General features: G+C 35.4%; 3 protein-coding genes across 3 annotated transcripts; 1 reads left to right on the top strand and 2 right to left on the bottom strand.

The window, feature by feature from the left end:
* Positions 1-8,548: 8,548 nt before the first annotated feature.
* LOC113505149 lies at positions 8,549-10,060 on the top strand. The gene has a single exon (XM_026887711.1). The coding sequence runs from the start codon at positions 8,589-8,591 to the stop codon at positions 9,972-9,974; it is 1,386 nt and encodes a 461-aa protein (XP_026743512.1). The 5' UTR covers positions 8,549-8,588; the 3' UTR covers positions 9,975-10,060.
* Positions 10,061-12,878: 2,818 nt separating this feature from the next.
* On the bottom strand, positions 12,879-15,804 carry LOC113505053. The gene is made up of 7 exons (XM_026887560.1): positions 15,661-15,804; positions 15,355-15,579; positions 14,885-14,968; positions 14,422-14,532; positions 14,031-14,244; positions 13,418-13,488; positions 12,879-13,106 (listed from the first exon to the last, which is right to left on the bottom strand). The coding sequence occupies exons 1-7, from the start codon at positions 15,694-15,696 to the stop codon at positions 12,879-12,881; spliced, it is 969 nt and encodes a 322-aa protein (XP_026743361.1). The 5' UTR covers positions 15,697-15,804.
* Positions 15,805-16,761: 957 nt separating this feature from the next.
* Positions 16,762-18,714, bottom strand: LOC113505154. The gene has a single exon (XM_026887716.1). The coding sequence runs from the start codon at positions 17,815-17,817 to the stop codon at positions 16,870-16,872; it is 948 nt and encodes a 315-aa protein (XP_026743517.1). The 5' UTR covers positions 17,818-18,714; the 3' UTR covers positions 16,762-16,869.
* Between the last annotated feature and the right edge of the window lie 51 nt (positions 18,715-18,765).

The following is an 18,765-nucleotide window of genomic DNA, read 5'->3' on the forward strand; positions in this document are numbered from 1 at the left end:
TTACATTTCTTAGAAGTAAATAATTAATCTAAATAGTTAATCAAAGTAAACAAATGAGAGTAAACCCTGACTCCTAAACTAGGTAATCCTGTGACTTAGGAGTCAGTGTTCTGCTGTCGCTAAGATACCAAAAACCTTCCTTATAGTGTGTTCTTATAATATGCAATTAATAGTCTACGATCAACAGGTTTCAATACTAGAATTTAAATTTTAAATTTTAAAACATGAAAGAGAAAAAGCTATTAAATTTTAAAAATAAAAGAAATTAGAAATTGTTTATGTGGGGATGGTATGTATGAAAGTAAGTGAGTAAATGTATGTGGGGTGTGTGAATGTGTGTGTGTGAGTGTGTGAGCGTGTCTGTAAGTGTAATGCGCGGACGTGATAATCTTGGTCAAGAGAAAGGTGCTTTATTGTTGTAATTGTGTAGCTAAACAAATCGAAAAGCAACAGTACGGTAAGTATGTCCACCTACTGAGGACGGTGAATCAATTCCTCTGTTTGGGCGTAGTTCAGTTCTTGTAGCCAATCTTGTACTTTAATCTTCACCTCATGATAATTAAGGTCATTTATTTGGAGAATTTTGCAAATTCGTTTATATATAAAAGAACTGATAGTGTAAAACTGGCGTCCAGCGAATGCGGTTCTGTGGCTTATTACTGGACACATAACTTTCCCTTTGCGTCCGCTTGATGTTGGTGGGGAATTTGTCTATGTTTTCTGAGAATGGTTCGAAGCACAAAGAGCTGTCTCACTGTGAGTAATTTACAGTCAACATATAACTGTGAGGTGGGAAATCTGTACGGTCTACCAAGCATTACTTTAAGCACAGCTCTTTGTGCTCGTTCCAACTCAATAAACTTAGTCTTGGCGGCCCCTCCCCACACCGGGATGCAATAAGTGATAACGGACTGACATAGTGATAGATAAACCATTTTTAGAATTTTAGTATCAGCACAATATCTAAGAGTTTTAAAAATATAAATAAGTTTCCTAGCTTTCGAGATAGTATTGTCTATTTGATTGTACCATTTCAGTCCGTCATCAATCACTACACCCAGGTACTTTGTGTGGGTGACACGGGTAAGAGACACGCAAGAACACGAACTGGGATCGGGACATGTGTGTGCCGTAATCTTAAATGCGGTTGGTGGCTTTGTTCTGGAGCTCAAGGAGAATGGGATATAATTAGTTTTAGTCAAGTTAAGGGTTAATAGGTTAAGTTGCAACCATTTCACTACTGTTTTTAAAGATTGTTCCGCATTGGTCTTCACTTCGCTCCAAGTGTTACCGTAGACCACGATCGCAGTATCGTCAGCGTAAGTGAAGATTCTCGATTTATGTAGGGGCAGCGTGCAAAGGTCATTTATATAAATCTGAAACAATGTAGGTCCAATCACGCTGCCTTGCGGAACTCCGTATGTAACAGTTTCCTCATCACTTATGTGTGTATTGATCTTCACAGCTAGTTTTCTATTCTGAAGATAACTTTTAAAAAGTTCCAGTGGTTTGCCACGAATTCCTATAGACTCCAATTTAAGGAGAAGGGTGGGAACAGAGACTGTGTCAAACGCTTTCGTTAAATCTAGGAAGATACAAGCGCATTTTTGTTGTTCGTCGAGTTTGGTAGCAACAAACTGAGTTAGGTCAATAACTGCGTCTTCACAAGAAACTCCTTTTTTGAATCCATATTGGTTTGTTGCTATAATATTGAATTTGTTAAGGTAATTTACTAATTGGCTATTTATTAACTTTTCCATGACTTTAGATATTGCCGAGAGGACTGAAATGGGTCTATAATTGTTGACACAGTCTCTGGTCCCGCTCTTGTGTATGGGATAAACTAAAGCCTTCTTAAAAGGTTCTGGGAATATTCCTTTTGCTATGGAGATGTTGATAATATGTGTAATTATTGGTACAAGAGCATTCCGACAAATTTTCAACAGGGTGGATGATATTCCATCCCAGCCAGTGGCACTATCCTGTCTTAAGTTCATGATAGTGGATTCCACCTCGGAGTCATCTACATCAAGAATTACAAAGGAGTTGGTGAAAGTATTTGAGATGGTAAACGGGTGTGAGGTAGTAGGGATATTAGAAGCTAGATCAGCCCCAATCGTGGCAAAGAAGTGACATATGCTGTTAATTGCTAAATGAGGGTTAGATTTGGTATTCAATAGTTCGGTAGGCGGTGAACTTATCTTTTTGGTATTGGTGATGTCTTTTATTTTATTCCATAATGTTTTAGGGTTGTGTTTGGCTTTTTCCAACTCAGATTTCTCATATAATGTTTTTAGTTTCCTTAGAAGGCTATTGCAGTAATTACGGTATCGTTTGTAAGTAATTTGGACAGTTTGGTTATCTGGTGATTTTCGAGCTTTTTTGTGAAGTCTATCGCGGTGTCGAATACACCTTAGTAGACCGGGTGTAATCCATGGTTTTATGTTTCGCTCTTTTTTAGGGACATTAATCATTTTAGTGTGTGTGTTAAGAACCGTTTTTATTGTGTTTATCAAGGTGATAGAGGCCAGGTTAGGGTCGTCTGTATTTATGATTCGAGAAAAATCTAGAGATTCTATGTCTGTTTTAACATTAGCGTAGTCTATTTTAGGAATTTTGAATAGCGGGACTGTCTGTTTTAGAGGTTTTGTGTCCTCTATTTCTACAAGCAACGGGAGATGATCAGTAATGTGGGATTCTAGAACCAGTACAGTTGTGGTTTTGTTCGTTTTTAAGATAACGTGGTCAATACAGGAATTTATTCTGGTTGGTAAATAATGTGCTGGTAGTAAGCCATGGGTAGCGTTAAGGGTTAAATAATTGCTTGAGCGTTCATCTACTCTTATATTAGAAGGTTTTATATCAATATTGACATCACCTATAAGACATATATTTGTGTATTTACTAAATGAGGTTAATATGTTATCCAAACTACTTAGAAAATTTTCAAATCCTTCTTTTGTTTTGTATGACGGAGATCGATAAAGTGAAATTATTGCTAATTTATTATTTATTTCACAAGTGAGACAATTCCCATTTTTAAATTCTGGTTCATTAATAGTGTACTTTATCTGATTTTTTATGTAAATAACTATGCCGTCATTTTGATTACTTGTTTGTTTCGAATAATAGGAACTGTACCCATCTAGTATGGGTAAGTTTACTATTTTACTCAGCCAACATTCCGTTAGTATAAGGACGTCACAACTGACTTTGATCAATGGTAATAATGTTAATAATTCGTCAAAATTTCTTTTAATGCTGCGAATATTTATATGAAGTATAGTAATAGATCCGTTCAAACCGGTAACATATTTATTACAGTCTTCTGGAATACATAAATAAGCCTTCGCGATTTCAATTTCATCTAAGTCATTGCTTATATTTTCAACTAGATTAGCCATTTATAAAATAAATAAAACCCCAATATTTGTTATGCAATATGGAATAAAATAAGATAATCTCCACGAACAGTTGTATTTTTATAATATTGATTGTTAATACGATGATGAATGTTAGTGTAAGGTTGCTTGTTCGATAAGAAAGTGTGGATGTGTGTGTGTTTTGAATATATGTTTGTGTTAGTTTGTTGCTGAGGAATGTGTTGATAATAGTCTGTAGTGATACAATATAGAAAGATATATCAAGCAATACAAATTCAAAAATCACGTGCATGTAACAAAATATACGTGGGAAATACTTATTATATAGCTTTACCGACTTGCATAGTAAAGCTATATAATAAGTATTTCCCACGTATATTTTGTTACATGCACGTGATTTTTGAATTTGTATTGCTTAACACCTATCCAAGGAGTTCAAAGGATTAGAGACAGTCAGAGTCGCGCAGAGCATACGCCAGCGATCCCGTGTCTTAAGCAGTAGAAGAAGATGAAGCCGGATTTAGACGGTGAATGTCCGACATATTCCCTACGCTGTGCTGCCGTTGAAGTCAGCGTTTCCCGAAGAAGACCTGAAGACCACCCGCTCTGGGTTTGTGCGTGTTTCCACCCTCTCCAACGCTCACATTGATGTTGCCCACCTTCTGCCTATCGAGGCAATACCATATGAAAGCTCATCTGGAGGCGATGAATAAATGTAGAATAATATAATAATTATAATCTACATATAAATGAAGCATGAATAAAATAAACGAAAAAAGAACAAATTAATTACAAAAATGTCTTCACATTAAAGCTTTGTTTTTTCTTTTTCTTTAATACTTAACGTTTTACAATATTTCAAAAAGGAATTCATTTCAAACTAAATTAAAGACAAAACAAATTATAAAATATATTTAAAGAATCATCAAACTTTATAGAGAGTTTAGCGAATCTATCGTTAAAATTAATTCCACAGATGTGCTCAATATTTAAGAATTTCGATTCAGTCTGTCATTGTACCGACCTTCCACGAAGGTCACATGAGGCATTCAAGACGTAACATTCACCAGATTGAGCCAAGTTCAATAGTTTGATCTAAAAAGTTATAAGTGTTCGACATTTTGCTACTTAGATATCGGAGTTTAAAAGTTTTTGAATGTATTTGTTAGTGACAGGCTTTTGCTTCGCGTGGATGCTGTTTATGTGGCAATTGTATATGTTTTGTATACAATATACGTATAATATATGATGTTATGCCAAAACGCACAACACGCACGTGTTATACGGCTTTTCGAAAGGGGTCCTTGTGATGGGGCAAAAATGTTTTATTGTTGGAGCTAGGTATGAAGAGGGTGGCCTTTACCTACATGTCGATAAAAAAAATCCTTAGAAAAAACCACAACCTAAATTTATTTTTAAAGTAATTTATTTTTTGCCTTTAATGTTAAAGCGAAAACAGAAATACATCAATGCGAGAATTTAAACGTTCAACACAGCCTATAACCTAGTCATAGATGACCAAAACAAACATGAAAATTTTAATAAAATTGCATCGTTTTTATCTTTAGCTTACGAAAGCCTAAAAACAACGTTATTTTCCGAATCTCTTTAAGTAACATCTACACCACAACGTCATCAACAGCCCGTGGACCTCAATCATTATACAAACTAACTAGCTGTTGCCCGCGACTTCGTCCCCGTGGGTAGAAGATATAAGTTATGATTTATACCTGCCCTGTTTTTTCACATTTTCCATTATGTCTTCGCTCCTATTAGTCGCAGCGTGATGGTTTATAGCCTAAAGCCTTCCTCGATAAATGGCCTATTCAACACAAAAAGAATATTTCAATTTGGACCAGTAGTTCCTGAGATTAGCGCGAACAAACAAACAAACTCTTCAGCTTTATATATTAGTATAGAGTATAGAAGTATAGATAATACATCTTTCAACAATCAATTATAATCAAAACCACAAAATCATTATCTAAATCCAGCCCACTCTCAAAGTAACCACTAATGAATCATTTATATGAAAACTAAACTAACACAACTAGTGACTGTATTAAATTCAAAACTAAAACAGCGTAACAAGGTATCCAACTAGTACAAAATCAGTGACATTTACGCCTAAACCAACATTCATTTTATAATAATATTAGACGTTGCTAAGCAAATATGAACAAGGTAAGTTTGAAGGTTTAACAAAACCCCCCCAGGAGTCAATGGAAAGGTAATTGAAAAGGTCAACTTGAAACGACTAATGAAATAGAGCATTTTGGGAATAATTCTAAAAGATGATTTCAAATATGTTTGCTTGAGAATAAATTTATGGGTTAGATATAATGGAAAGTGTTAAAAAGGTACCCGTTCCTTCGAGGGAAGGAACGCATGGTGTCAGACTATTACTGACTAAACCTAACCGCCGCGTAACGTCCGTTGCTTTTAGCGGAAGACCCCCTGTATCCCCGTTCACGTTTTTATAAAGGATCGGGTTCGTGGGATACAGTGGGCTAAATAAGGTATTGTATAGGTACTAAAGGCCCATTTAGATGATACGAGAAATATAGTGCAAGCTGTAATACATTGCTGGCGATCATACATCACGTTTGAAACTCGACGGTATTCCTCGCATCGTTTAAATGGGCCCTAATACAGCTGTGATTACATTACACATTTCGTATCATCGGTACAAAACGACTACAAAACTGTTTGTCAGCATGTCAGACATGTTCAACAATAAAAACGTGCTGAGTATGGTAATTAAAAATTGAAATGTGAATGAATAGGGTTGTCTTAAGTCAATCAGTTATACAAATAAGTTCTAAATACTAACAACCTTGCCCTGTTACCACCCGGTGAAGGGTGGGCGAAACTGGGTACTGTCCAATGTAATCTGACCTTCAAAAAGTGCTACTTAGTACCCTAATTTACATAAATGACTTTTGATTTTGATTTGGCCTCAATAGTACGCTGTATTCATGACTAAAGTTACGAGGTTCAAAAATGAACTTGTTATGGAAACGGACCGGCAAGATAATTCATAGTGAAAGAAAGAAATACAAAAGAAATAGGTGTAGACATAAAGACTTTTATTGAACCTAATAGAAAGAAACTTGCATACCAACAAACAGACAGACTATAAAAAAAAAACCTGAAAATATTCACTTCTTTTTTTATCACTTATGCAATACGGAAGTATTGTTCAATATTTTTCACCAAATATAATCTTAAAAGGCTTTGGATACTTAGCTGTAATTCAGTAACGGAGATACCATCTTTATTTTAAAGTGCCTTTCAGGCCTACCGATTGAATAACAAATTCTGTGCATAATTATAATGACGAAGCAAATTAAAATAGTTAACAAGCATAGAAACAACTTTCGATTTTGGTTTTGGTATTGTTTAAAGCGATCCATTAAACATCTGTCTTACCGGATAAATTACAAAGCGTGGATAATGAGAACAGTATTTTATTTTGTTTCCTCTTTCGAATTTTAGTTTCATTTATTTTTTTATTAAGGTTCACCTACAGCTTCTGTGTAATTAAGATAAAAGTAAATCGTTATTGGACATGACTTTACACAGTCGTCAATAATAGCTGTATTAACACAGGCTAGTGATATATCAAATACAGATATGTTTTTAATGTTCTCCTGCCTAAGATTTTTCTGGTCCGCAATTCTGTCATCTACAATGGCCGATGAATTGATGGAAATTTGATTAAATTGGCACTATTCGTATTATTCTAAGCATTTTTTCCAAAAGAATAATAGGAATTTCTAAAAACATACTTAAATTATTGTGTTGGCAAAATGCATAAGAGATTAAAATTTAATTCAATTGCCATTTAGTTTCCTTTTACAATAGAAGTCTCTACTATTCTAGACTTAATTACTCTTACAGCCCTCGACACTTAGAAAATTGTCAATTTCATAACATGATAGGATAATAACCTTTTGCAAGAAACATTCATTGCATTTGCCGAGCATCGGACCGTGAACACATGAAATAGGTTCTGGTAAGTTATATATATTAGGTAGGCCCTCAGAAATCTGCTTGCTACTGAGTTGTATATATTATCATAGCTTCTCAGTTGAGGTTTGTTTAAATATGAAGAAAAATAATATTTAGTTCTTTAGAATTTAATGACTCAATATAAATATTGATATTTCGTTCTTTAGATGTTCTTTACATGCTAGAAGTGAAAGTTGCATAACAATTTTCTATTCTTACAGAATTACGATTGGATGCTTCCTCTTTCCTTGCTAAATCCTTGTTATCATAAGTAGCTACGACGAGTAGTTAAAAAAAATGACGACAGCTACTAATCTGACAGTACAATTGCAAGTTCTATCCCCGTCTAGGACAAGAACTTTTGAATTCCAGAAATGCTTGTTTCGAGCCTGGGTGGCTTTGTGCAACCGACTTGAAAATCCAAGTGATTCAAATATTTTGGTCGGAGTTTTTTTTTTTTTCAGAGAAAAAAACTGTTTATTGATGGAATTTACACTCAAATTGAAGTCAAAACTATACGTTTTCTTCAGTTCGCTACACAATTGTATTGCACAAAATTATCGTTGTGTAACTTATAGTTTGTATAATTTACATCAATGCCCCTGATATCGGCAAAAATATTTATAATATCAATAAACCTAATTGATTGCTAGACTAAAAAGGTCTGTCCTGTAAATGACCGAAACGTTTGGCAAAATATCAAAGAGGCGGCTTAAACTCAGTTATTGCGAGTAAAGCTTTCCGTTACATATCTCAGCTTAAGGCCAAATATTTCAAGATTACTGTCACATCTTATTTCGAAGAAATCTTTAATTGATTTATTTTCAGAGGTTCTAGAACACGTATATAAAGAAATGAAGCAGAAATGGTGTTGACAGGGTGAGCGAGGCAACGGACAGGCGTCGCTACTGCAGAGCGACGCGTGCATGCCGCCACCCAACTTGCCGACTAGGGCGTAAAGCAATTTGCGCATTATTCCAATCTGGCTCGATGCCAGCCAGGCCCACTACGAGTACGACACGTCGGGACTTCTGACAATCCCACTATTTACTGCGAACATCTCTTTACAGATAACAATGGACATTTTTTTCACATACATAAATACTACTTACTGTTCAAAGAGACTGGATAACATTCGTTCCTCCTGGCTGTATTTTATATCCATACTTGAGTCACTGTCAATCTGACGTAATGGACAAGTCGTCGTATCTATTTATGAGCAAAAGAAAAAGACTTAAATTTACGTTTAGAACAATGGATAAAAACTCAAGTACTGATAGCAACATATCCTTAGATAGCTTGGAAACTTTTAAACGTAAACCGTCCATTAAAACCAGAGTTTCCGAAGAAAAGGTTGATACCATACTTGTTCCATTTTACGAAAAAGACGTGCTCATAAAGGTGCCGAAAGATCAGAAAAGAAAACAAAACAATACAGGTAACAAATACCTTAGATTGAAGGAGAAGCTTAATAAAGAAATGTCGCAAACTAACAGCTACCTCGTCAATAAAGATAGAGATAAAATTAAACGCCCCACATACTTGGAGATGTTCCGTAAGCAGTTCACTCCTAACCAAGGAGATAGGAGGAAGGATAATAATGAAATTCGCTCTCTTTCACCAGAATTCGGTGATACTGAAAGAGAAAGTATTGGCGATGATGCTAATAATCCAGTACCGGGGTTTTATAATACAGAACCTTATAATGAGTTGTATTATGAGAAACTTTTAAATCGAGATTTGCAAAGCTATCTGGATAACTCTTATGACGATCAAGAAGACGATTTACATTTTGCTGAAGAAATGCATAGTAAACCTGATGACGTTTGTGATGATCATCCTGATAATCTGAGGAGTGTGTCCGAGATTTCCAACCCGCGACGACTAAGACGGGCTACAGTGGAACCTATACAGAATGTGAAGCTGGGAGGCCTGGGGCCCGATATAGAGAAGATTAAACCGAGACTGGAAAGGGCTAGAAGTCTACAAAGGTATTCAGAAAAAGTAAGAATGGAAAATCGTCTTCGGATTTACAAAAAGACTTATCAAACTGAAACCGAGAAGAAGGTTGAGAAAGATGTGTCAGTGAAGAGAACTGCTACGGCTAAAGAGGGTTCTAGTAAAGAGCGGCACGAGGAAGTCAGTGCGTCGTACTTAGTAAATAAATCCATAAATGACAAGTCCTCTAAAATTCTGAAAACACCATACTTGAAATCGAAATCCGCCGATGTTCAAAGAATTCGAGAACGGAACGCTGAAAAGGAGAGGCAGAAGCAACAGCAGCCAGCCACGAAAAAAAACGATGCAAGTGTTCAGAAAACGGAAACAAAAAAAATAGAAGTTAAACCTGATGTACACAAGTTGCGGAGCGAGGCCCGAACTAAGGTCAGGACTAAATCTAGTTCTAAAAATAAGGGTATTAATACTGAAGCGGATGCAAGCATTCCTCCAGTACAGATCAGTTTAATGGTGAACCTGGGAGGAGCCAGACCATCGAGCGCTTTGAGGTCCTTAGAGGAGAAACACCGCATGTATCAAGAGCAAGTCAAAGCCTTTATGGATAATAACAACGTGTAACTTATTTTGCACATTAATATTTATTGTGTTTTGGTGTTAGAAAACCCGTATTTTATTTTATCATGTGTAATGGAGCAATGTAAATTTTTAATTATACGTTTGCACCTTATAGTGTTAATGGTTTTATTTCAATTACCAGACTGCATAGAGTGGCAAGTGCGTGACGAGCTCGTGGCTAAGCTACAACACACAGGTTAAGCTACGCTGTCGGTCCCTGGCCCTGGCAAGTTTTATACATCTTTAACAGCCATTCGGGTATTTAGAAGCTAGAAGGTCTGACAACCAGCCCAAGGGATATAGGGTTGCTGGACTCTGTTTAGGCACTCTGTGCAGGAGGACAAATAGACAGTAACATCTTGTAAAACACTAGTGCTTAGCGCACCTGGTTAGACCGGAAGCCAACCCCAACATGGTTGGGAAAACGCTAGGATGTAGAAACTGCGTCAGAAGGGGTTATATAATTATAGATGTATTTTTTACAACCAGTTTTTGCTCAGCATTATTTGAGTATCCTTCCAACTTTATAGCTGAGTGAATATAATGAAAGTTGCTTACATTTTTATCATGTGTGATTATCTAATTAGCTTGGAATCTTGTTCGCACATACCGTAATAGAGATCAAAACACAGCAACTGACAAATTGACGCCTTGAATGACGTGACGAGAAGTGAAAGCAGATGCGCGTACGACTGATGGGCGCCAATTTATTTTACCAAAAGTAATACTATAGAATTGTGCAGTATGTTTTTAAGTATAGTAAATAACTATCATCAGTAGATAAGCTATATATATAGAGCTCGTTTGAAAAGTTTCTTCTTTAAATAAAATGCTTACACCTCTAAGTAAAAGACGTTTTCACAATCGTTAGTCTAGCCTTAATCGGAAACGCTCAAATGTATAGAAATTATACTTCATTTCGATTAATTATATCTTTTTTTCTACCATCTTTATACATTACATTTTAATTTTCCTAATAATGATAGTCTTATCTTAAAATGCTGTCTGGATTACAGTTGAGTAAAATAACTTTATGGAAAAAATCGTCCCAAGAGCGAATCGGAATCGTGACACTGAAGATTCCTTACAAATAGGCTAAATATTACGGAAACTTAAAAACCTTCTCATGCCAGAACAAACATTTTACCTCAATCATCGCTACATCATGCCTCTCTACTTTTGCATACAAATGTATTAGGAACTTCAACATACATCCCAATTGTATGGGCTTTTAATCTCAAGTATATCAGTCATTGTTTTAAATAATCCGTGAATGAATTCCGGTTTGCCAGAGAAAGTCACCTTCAGATCGTCAAGGTGCTCTGTATATCAGGTGCTTGGTACATACACTGTCCAATTGTTGTTTAGTGTTTATCTCATGATGTAGTTTGAATCGATAAGGCTATGAATAGAAATTAGTTTTGTTTGTTAAGTTGGTTTAAGATTCAACAAAAATAGGTTACCAAAATGTTTTTATTTTCTGCCACAAACAAATTTATTTTTGAAGTCATTTTTTAAATACGCATTGTATATAACTATTGCTTGCAATTTGTTACAACCTTGTCTAAACAAATTTAAGTCGATATTTTGGTGAAAAATTAGTGTTTCTTTTACGATTTACCCCTAATTACAGAACTAAGGCTTATTTTAATAACTTTCGTGAAGATTCATAATTATTTATTTTACAACTGCGTATTTACTTACGCGTGTTAATTGGGATAGCCCAACTAGTTTGGGACCTACCGGAGTCCTTACCTGAAGCGGCGGGGGTATCGCGAATCAAACTGATTTTCGGTTGGATCCAAAATTAGTGGTTCTACTCCGATAAATTCGCGTGAGTAAACTTTTATTAAATAATTCATTATGAAACTAATACTGATAAGAGAATTTTTACTTAAATATTGTTAAAAAATCGACCGGAGATTTTTGCAAAACACCTAAAGTTACCCTCTGAATTGAACATGTAGGTCAAAACTCACTGGTCGATAGCAACTTTTACCGTCCTTCAAAACTGTTACATTTCAGATAATTTCCAAACATTAAAGGAGCCGACGTACGTCAATAAACTGGTTGTGTCTTATTATTATCGTATTAACTTTTGAATGTCGATGTTAAATTGCAAATGAGACATAAACTTAATTATTATAACATTAATGTTGTATTTACTTACAGATTATTCTAATTTGACAACAATTAATATGGGAAATCAATATCGATGACACCGAATTTAACTATTTACCCTTACCCATTGGGTAAGGGTACTTCTACATGGTAATGCTAAGCCTTCGTATACACGACATATAAAGTGACCGATAGCCAACAACTAAAAGTCTCAAACAATGACGCATGTCAATATCACCACCTCTATTAGTTTTTGCACGTAAATGGTCGTCTCGTCTCTGCTTTGAATTTTTTTTCTATAACGATTCCCGCATTAAGGAAGTCTTTTTGTTGCGGAGGTTTCACAAACATTCAAGACACCCAGACTCAGAACAAGCATTCATGAATCGCGGGGACAGGATAAGCGACACATTGTGCGAGGTTAGTTTAGCGTGGTGACCTTTACTTTAGCCGAAAGCCGAGTTTACTATTGGACTAATATTTTCCAATCTTTATCTTCAAGTCAAACTTCCCGCCATCCTCGTCTCTGCATATTGTAATAGTAAATAGCTTAACATTAAGGAGTCCGTCTATTCATTAGTTTGGTCCATTTTAATCTTCTAACATATAACATTCGGTCTTATCCAGATAGCAACAAATTTATTTTAGAGCCAGAGCAAATTGCAACTACACATCTGCAGCACACTTAAAAAAGTCTTCAGTTTACGAAACGAGTAAAACCTTAAATGTGTAACCTTATGCAACACAACCGATACGGTTTTCGGTAATAGAAGTCAATCATAGATTTCATTTACGATAAAAATCTCCATACGCAATATGATTTTCGAAATTCTTTCTCCAGTAGCCAAAACCGACGTTAGCCATTCTATAAATTGTAATCTTAAGTACATTAATTACCTGTGGCATAAATGGAGCCATCTTCTTGAGTTCTTCTCTGACCTTTTTCCTCACTAATTCATCTTCTGTGTCGTTCTCGGACACGTCTGACTTTAAATTCTTTATGTGCTCTGTAATCTGAAAGAGAAAATATTGTAACAGATTTAAGCAAACAGTTTGAGCGAAGGCTTCTAGTTCGCCACTAAACTATTAGAGAAATATTAGTGGTAATTTTTTTCTTTTATGTTTTTACTACGTTTTTAACTATTTTTTTTTTCTTTAATGTTTCGTTATTCACTGTTCGTTGTGTTCATAAGTTGTAAAATACAAAAAAAATCTGAGGTTTTCAATCAAACACGAGGTTTTTATGTTATAATACCTATAACTTTGCGCTACTTATTCAAACAAGATAGTCACCTCTAATAGAAAGAACAACTTCTTACTCTTACCTTCTTAATAATCCTGTCTGAATACTTGGCACAAGCTTTCTGTACTTCTGAGTATGGTAGGTTGTCGAATACTAGAAACAAACAAAACATAGTAAAATACACGATTTTCTAAAAAATATCTCCTAAAAGCGTCATTTTTATTAAAATAAGCGTTTTGAACCTACGACTACTGACTTCGCAAACCAATGGTCACACCACTAGGACATCTCTCCTACAGTAATAGAATATTATAAAAGAGTTTGTTGCACAGATTTACAAAAATCTCGTGTGACGTCACTTGCCAGTACATACGCTTTTTATCAGCAAGTAATGTTACTAGCCCAAACTAGATTTTATCATCTTATGTGCTCTTAATCTTCTTTTTAATTATGTGATCACCTCATGTGACGTAGGGGCGGCGTGATTTTGGTGCTGCGTTTAAACGGCGGTTGCCCTCTTTTAAAAAGCCGTAAAAACTTTTACGTATTACGTACAATTACGTATTCAATATTTTTTGGAAACCTATTACTACTACTACTACTAGAAAACTACAGATATTAAAAATGATGACGATAATGTTACTAAACAAATTGCTAACATAAGATTTAGTCAAACACCCTACTGATGGTCTTACCATATGGTTGCGGCGGCACAGCAGCCAGTTCCTTCTCGTGCAGCTGTGTCCGCATCTGGCAGGCCGCGTCCTCCAGCGCGTGCAGCGTGCCCAATACCAGCTGGAAGTCGCCGAAGTGCGGGTGCATGCGCCGGTACCACTGCGTCAGGCGGAACCCTGACTCCAACGCCTCGGAGTGATGCTGTTCTATCTCTTTGAGACGGTCCATTATTTTCTGTAGGAAGACATCAAAAGATTCATTAATTATAGGCTAAGTTGCACTTGTTGAACATAGTAACACAATATAAAACATAGAACCAATGGGAATGTGGATAAAATATGTTATTTACTTCAATCGGTATTGTTTTAGTTGTGTAGAAACCACTAAAGGCTGGTTTTAAGTATCACTTACCTTAGATATCTCAGTCAGCAGCTGGTGCCCATTCTTCTTGCTCAAGTGGTACAATCCTGGATATTTAATTTGCAACTCAATCAATATCTCTGAACTTGCTAACTTCATAACCTACAAATAATTAAACCATTATTAAACCAGCATAGTAGACATGTTCAAGTTTATTTGAACTATAGTTTTCTAGTCTAGATATCAAAGCAACTTAAGGTATATTTTTTTTGTGTTTGTATGATTACAAAACTCCAATCTACTAGACAAAATTGTCTTGCTTCAGGAATTTTATATTTATTTTCTTGAAACCTTGACAAGGGCTGAAAACAGTTTACTATTATGCCATAATTTATAATCCATTTAACCCAAAGGTTGAATGGCAAATCTCGGCTTGCGGTATTAAGTCTTAAGTATTATGTACCACAATTGTAAATGAAATTTAATAAAATATATATAGAGAAGTGTTGGTTACCCTTTCTGGTGAATCATTATCTGGTATTTTCAGCGCACGAGCAAGTTTCTGGGTTAGCTTCTTTGGTTTTGTTGCCAGGGGAAGCTGAAAATAAGCACTTATTAACTTATTATTTAAAAGAAAAGTAAGCTGTAATGAATTTAGTCCCTGTGCTGGAGGGGTAACACTCTCAGTCCAATCACATGCAAGAGCCAACGAAACTTAGGACATGCCTACATGGAAAAATAATTGTACTATGTGGGAATTGAACCAGTGATACACACCGGGTTTGGCATGAAAGCCATAGGGCTATATGTGCAATCAATACATTAGTTATTAAGGTAAGGATCCTAATCCTTTAGTAGATAGGATGTAGTATAAGTAATACATATACTATGTGACTTAACTGTTGGTAAGATCTTAGAACCCCAAGTTTCATGTATACTAACATTTTACAAACACTATTTTCAAACAAAATTCACACTACTTACATCAGGCACTCGTTTTGGAACAAACGAACACAGTCTAAAGCTCTTTAGAGTTTTCCCGCTGTTATTTATCCTCTCAACAACGCGAACAGGGTCCAACTTCTCCGAGAGACGCAAATAACATGTTTTAAATTTTTGTCCCTTTAATTTTCCCTGTTCAAAATTCAGGGCTTCAAAGTGTCCACTAATTATTCTTGCTAGAGTCTTTACTACATTAGATAAAGTGAACTGAAACAAAATTAAATATTTTAGTAACCTAATTTGTTACTTGAAAAAACTATCTACTTGTTAGTTGTTAGTGTACTCTACCGGAAGGGGAAACCCTCGGACCGCAATTACAGACATTTTGATAAAACCTAATTCACGTTTAACCCTTTTACATAAATGTTTTGATATATCAATAAACCGCAAAACGAATAGATAGCATCTGTTTATTCTGTTTTCTTAATGTCAGTGTCACCTGGACACACCAGCGGGTTATAATTTGGCTTTGGTCTTGAGCAAATTAATCACCAATGAATTTTGAACAATCAGTAAACATATTTTAGTTAGTTCTATAAAATAACCGTTAATTTAGTGTTAAGTAAACTTGCAATTTCTACCTACTCCAATGCCATTATCTGCTAGGAGCTCGGTTAAATGTAGGTCTGTGCCAAAAGTATGTACCTTCAAGAAGAGAAATTCCATTTTCGAGAAAGAGGTCAATCGTCGTGCACTCAGTGTGCTATCAGTGATATCTTATGGTTTTGAAATATGGTCTTTTACTGTCAGCCTTATAAACAAGCTCAAAGTAACACAAGTAACAATGAAGAGGGCTATGCTCGGGATTTCTCTATCCGAGTGAATCAGGAATGAGTAGATCCGCAGACGATCTTAAAAACCAGCATAGCCCAACGAATTAGCACGTTGAAGTGGCAGGGCACATAGCATGTAGCACTGACTATCTGATAGGGCTGTAAAGGTCTTGAGTAGACTTCGGACCGGAAGCACGTGCACCCTTAAGATGGGCACAGGCTTCCGACCGGTCTGTATGGCGATCACTGGGGGAAGCCTATGTCCAGCAGTTCAGCTGGACATAGGCCTCAACCAACTCAAGACAAGATATTTCAGCTGCTGATTGAGCATAACATCAATCACATTTCTTTTGCGTTTGTCGCCGCCTTAGGAGTTTACAAAGCATTGTGAAAAAAAGACAGGTAGGCTACAATAAATTAACTATGTAATTAAAATATATAGAATACAAATTCTCTTAAAAAAACTTATAAAGATAAATAATCATGATTGTCATACAATAATGTACAAACAAAAAAATATAATTCTTAATGTACTCTTAATTGTAGATTGTAACAAAATAAAATAAAAAATGACAAAAAGCAAACATAAAAAATGTGTAAGTCAAGGAGATAAAGTTATAAAAAAATAATGTCTCTATGCAATTATATCAAAATATGATTCTGCAACAATATTTAAAAAATATATGATTTCTTTTAGGTATCAATCAATCACAAAGTAAATGTACTACTTATACTGACACCGATCAAAAGGTTTAATATCTAGAATACTTTTACAAAATCTATCAGCCCAGGGCAAAAACTCCTTGGTAGCAACAACACACTCTAATAACATTAGACAGTCATCTTCAGCCCTATGAGCATTATAAACTTCTTTCTTCAACAACCGCCTATACAAACTAGAAAGGGTGTAGGATACTTTTTCTGTTGTACTTTTTCCAGCCAGCTCTTTTGCTTCATCTTTCATACTTCTACTCATGTTGGATGCCTCATATGGCATCTCAGAGAATGATGAGCATAGAGAATCTATTTCCTGCCAGTCTTCTGTGCTCACATCAAGTTCAGGCCAATCATCACTGATCAGAGAGTCCTCACTGATAAGTGAGCTAGACCTGTACATTGAACTATCTCTAGCTAAAGAGTCTTCTTCTAATAGTGAGTCATCTTTAGAAAATGATTTGTCTCTAGGTATTGGAACAGTTCTGGCATTAGGTAAGTCAGGTGAGCTTCTATTTTTAAGGATATGTCGGAATCCTATAAGCGAATCAACACATAACAAGTCTTGAGGTAAAATAGCATTAATATCCAAAAATTCAGTCAAAAGTAGTTTGAAATCAAATCTATTGCCATTATGGGCAACGAGACATGTTGGTTTAGGCAGTTCACCTAGAAACGCAAGTATTGTGTGAATATTATCCTTAAATATTGGCGCGTTCTTTAAAGTATTATTTGATAAGCCAGTCAGCAGCGCCACTTCAGCACAGATTTTTTTCTGGGGGTTAAAGAGCAGAGTCAGCTTGCTCACATAAGGTTTAGAACCAATAGGAGCCTCTTCTATATCACTACGAACAGCGGCCACGAAACTAAGCTCAGTTATCTTTGTTTTATTCCTTTCCTGGTGCGGTAAACCAGTCGTCTCTATATCAAAAAATACGAAAGCTGCTATTTTTGTCATGTTTACAGCTTCTACGCTGTTTATCAGCAAATTTTAAAATACTTAGTAGGGGCAAGACGTGAAGACGAATATGTTGTAAAGACACATTCAATTTATTATTTCAATAGAATAAATCAAACAAAAGTAAGGAAAAACACCTGCGACCTGTCTTTGTTTATATTAGAACCGGAGTTTCCATGACATTTTCATGTTTTGGTGTTGCCACACTTTACGTTAGAGTTAGTTTGAGAAAAAAAAATTGGAAATCAAAGATGAAACCTAGAGAATCGTAAGAATGAAGAAATAAGAAGAGTTAAAACTTTGGAATCAATTATTTCTCAATCGATTCTAACCAATAATTCAACTTGAATACAAATCGTACTTAGCGGTCTAATATGCGGGGCGCACGTGGCCATAAATTCCACAAGATCTGGAATAAATTGGCATTTTATTAACGTTTATTTGTCGGAACCGCCAAAAGAAATTCCGACTCAACGTCTAACTGTCTCGCGACCTCGCCGTCACGACGTATAGTAAACCGTTATATAATTCATAATTTAAATTAATTGATTACATTTTTTTTTGGTAGTAATTATAGGTAAATTAGCAACACATTTAGCGGTGAATGACCGAAAAACGACAGGTCTTATGAATAGATAACCAAAACGAACCATAAAACCATAAAATGAAAATTTGAACAGACAAGAAAAACTAAGCACAGCCCGAGTAAATTTACGTCACGTAAAAAAAATAACTCAATCATAAATGATACCATATCCGCTATACTCGCAACCCACTCACCCCTTTAACATCACATAATAAAAAATATAATATAATATAATATAAATTGTTGGTTTGGTTTTTGGCATATTGTAGGGAACCTTTATATCGAATCCAATACGTACATGATACGGATAATTGAATGAAGTACCTATATTATTAACAGATTTCCTAGTCATTATCAAAACA

Source organism: Trichoplusia ni, chromosome 24 (assembly GCF_003590095.1).
Source record: "Trichoplusia ni isolate ovarian cell line Hi5 chromosome 24, tn1, whole genome shotgun sequence".
Lineage (NCBI taxonomy): Eukaryota > Metazoa > Arthropoda > Insecta > Lepidoptera > Noctuidae > Trichoplusia > Trichoplusia ni.

Excerpts from the sequence above, each read along its gene's own strand:
- LOC113505149 (XM_026887711.1), top strand. The coding sequence starts at position 8,589 with ATGGACAAGTCGTCGTATCTATTTATGAGCAAAAGAAAAAGACTTAAA.
- LOC113505053 (XM_026887560.1), bottom strand. The coding sequence starts at position 15,696 with ATGTCTGTAATTGCGGTCCGAGGGTTTCCCCTTCCG. Across the intron at positions 14,533-14,884 it reads ATAATGATTCACCAGAAAGG|GTTATGAAGTTAGCAAGTTC; the intron begins GTAACCAACACT and ends AATTATTTGTAG. Across the intron at positions 13,107-13,417 it reads CAGACAGGATTATTAAGAAG|ATTACAGAGCACATAAAGAA; the intron begins GTAAGAGTAAGA and ends TTTCTCTTTCAG.
- LOC113505154 (XM_026887716.1), bottom strand. The coding sequence starts at position 17,817 with ATGACAAAAATAGCAGCTTTCGTATTTTTTGATATAGAGACGACTGGT.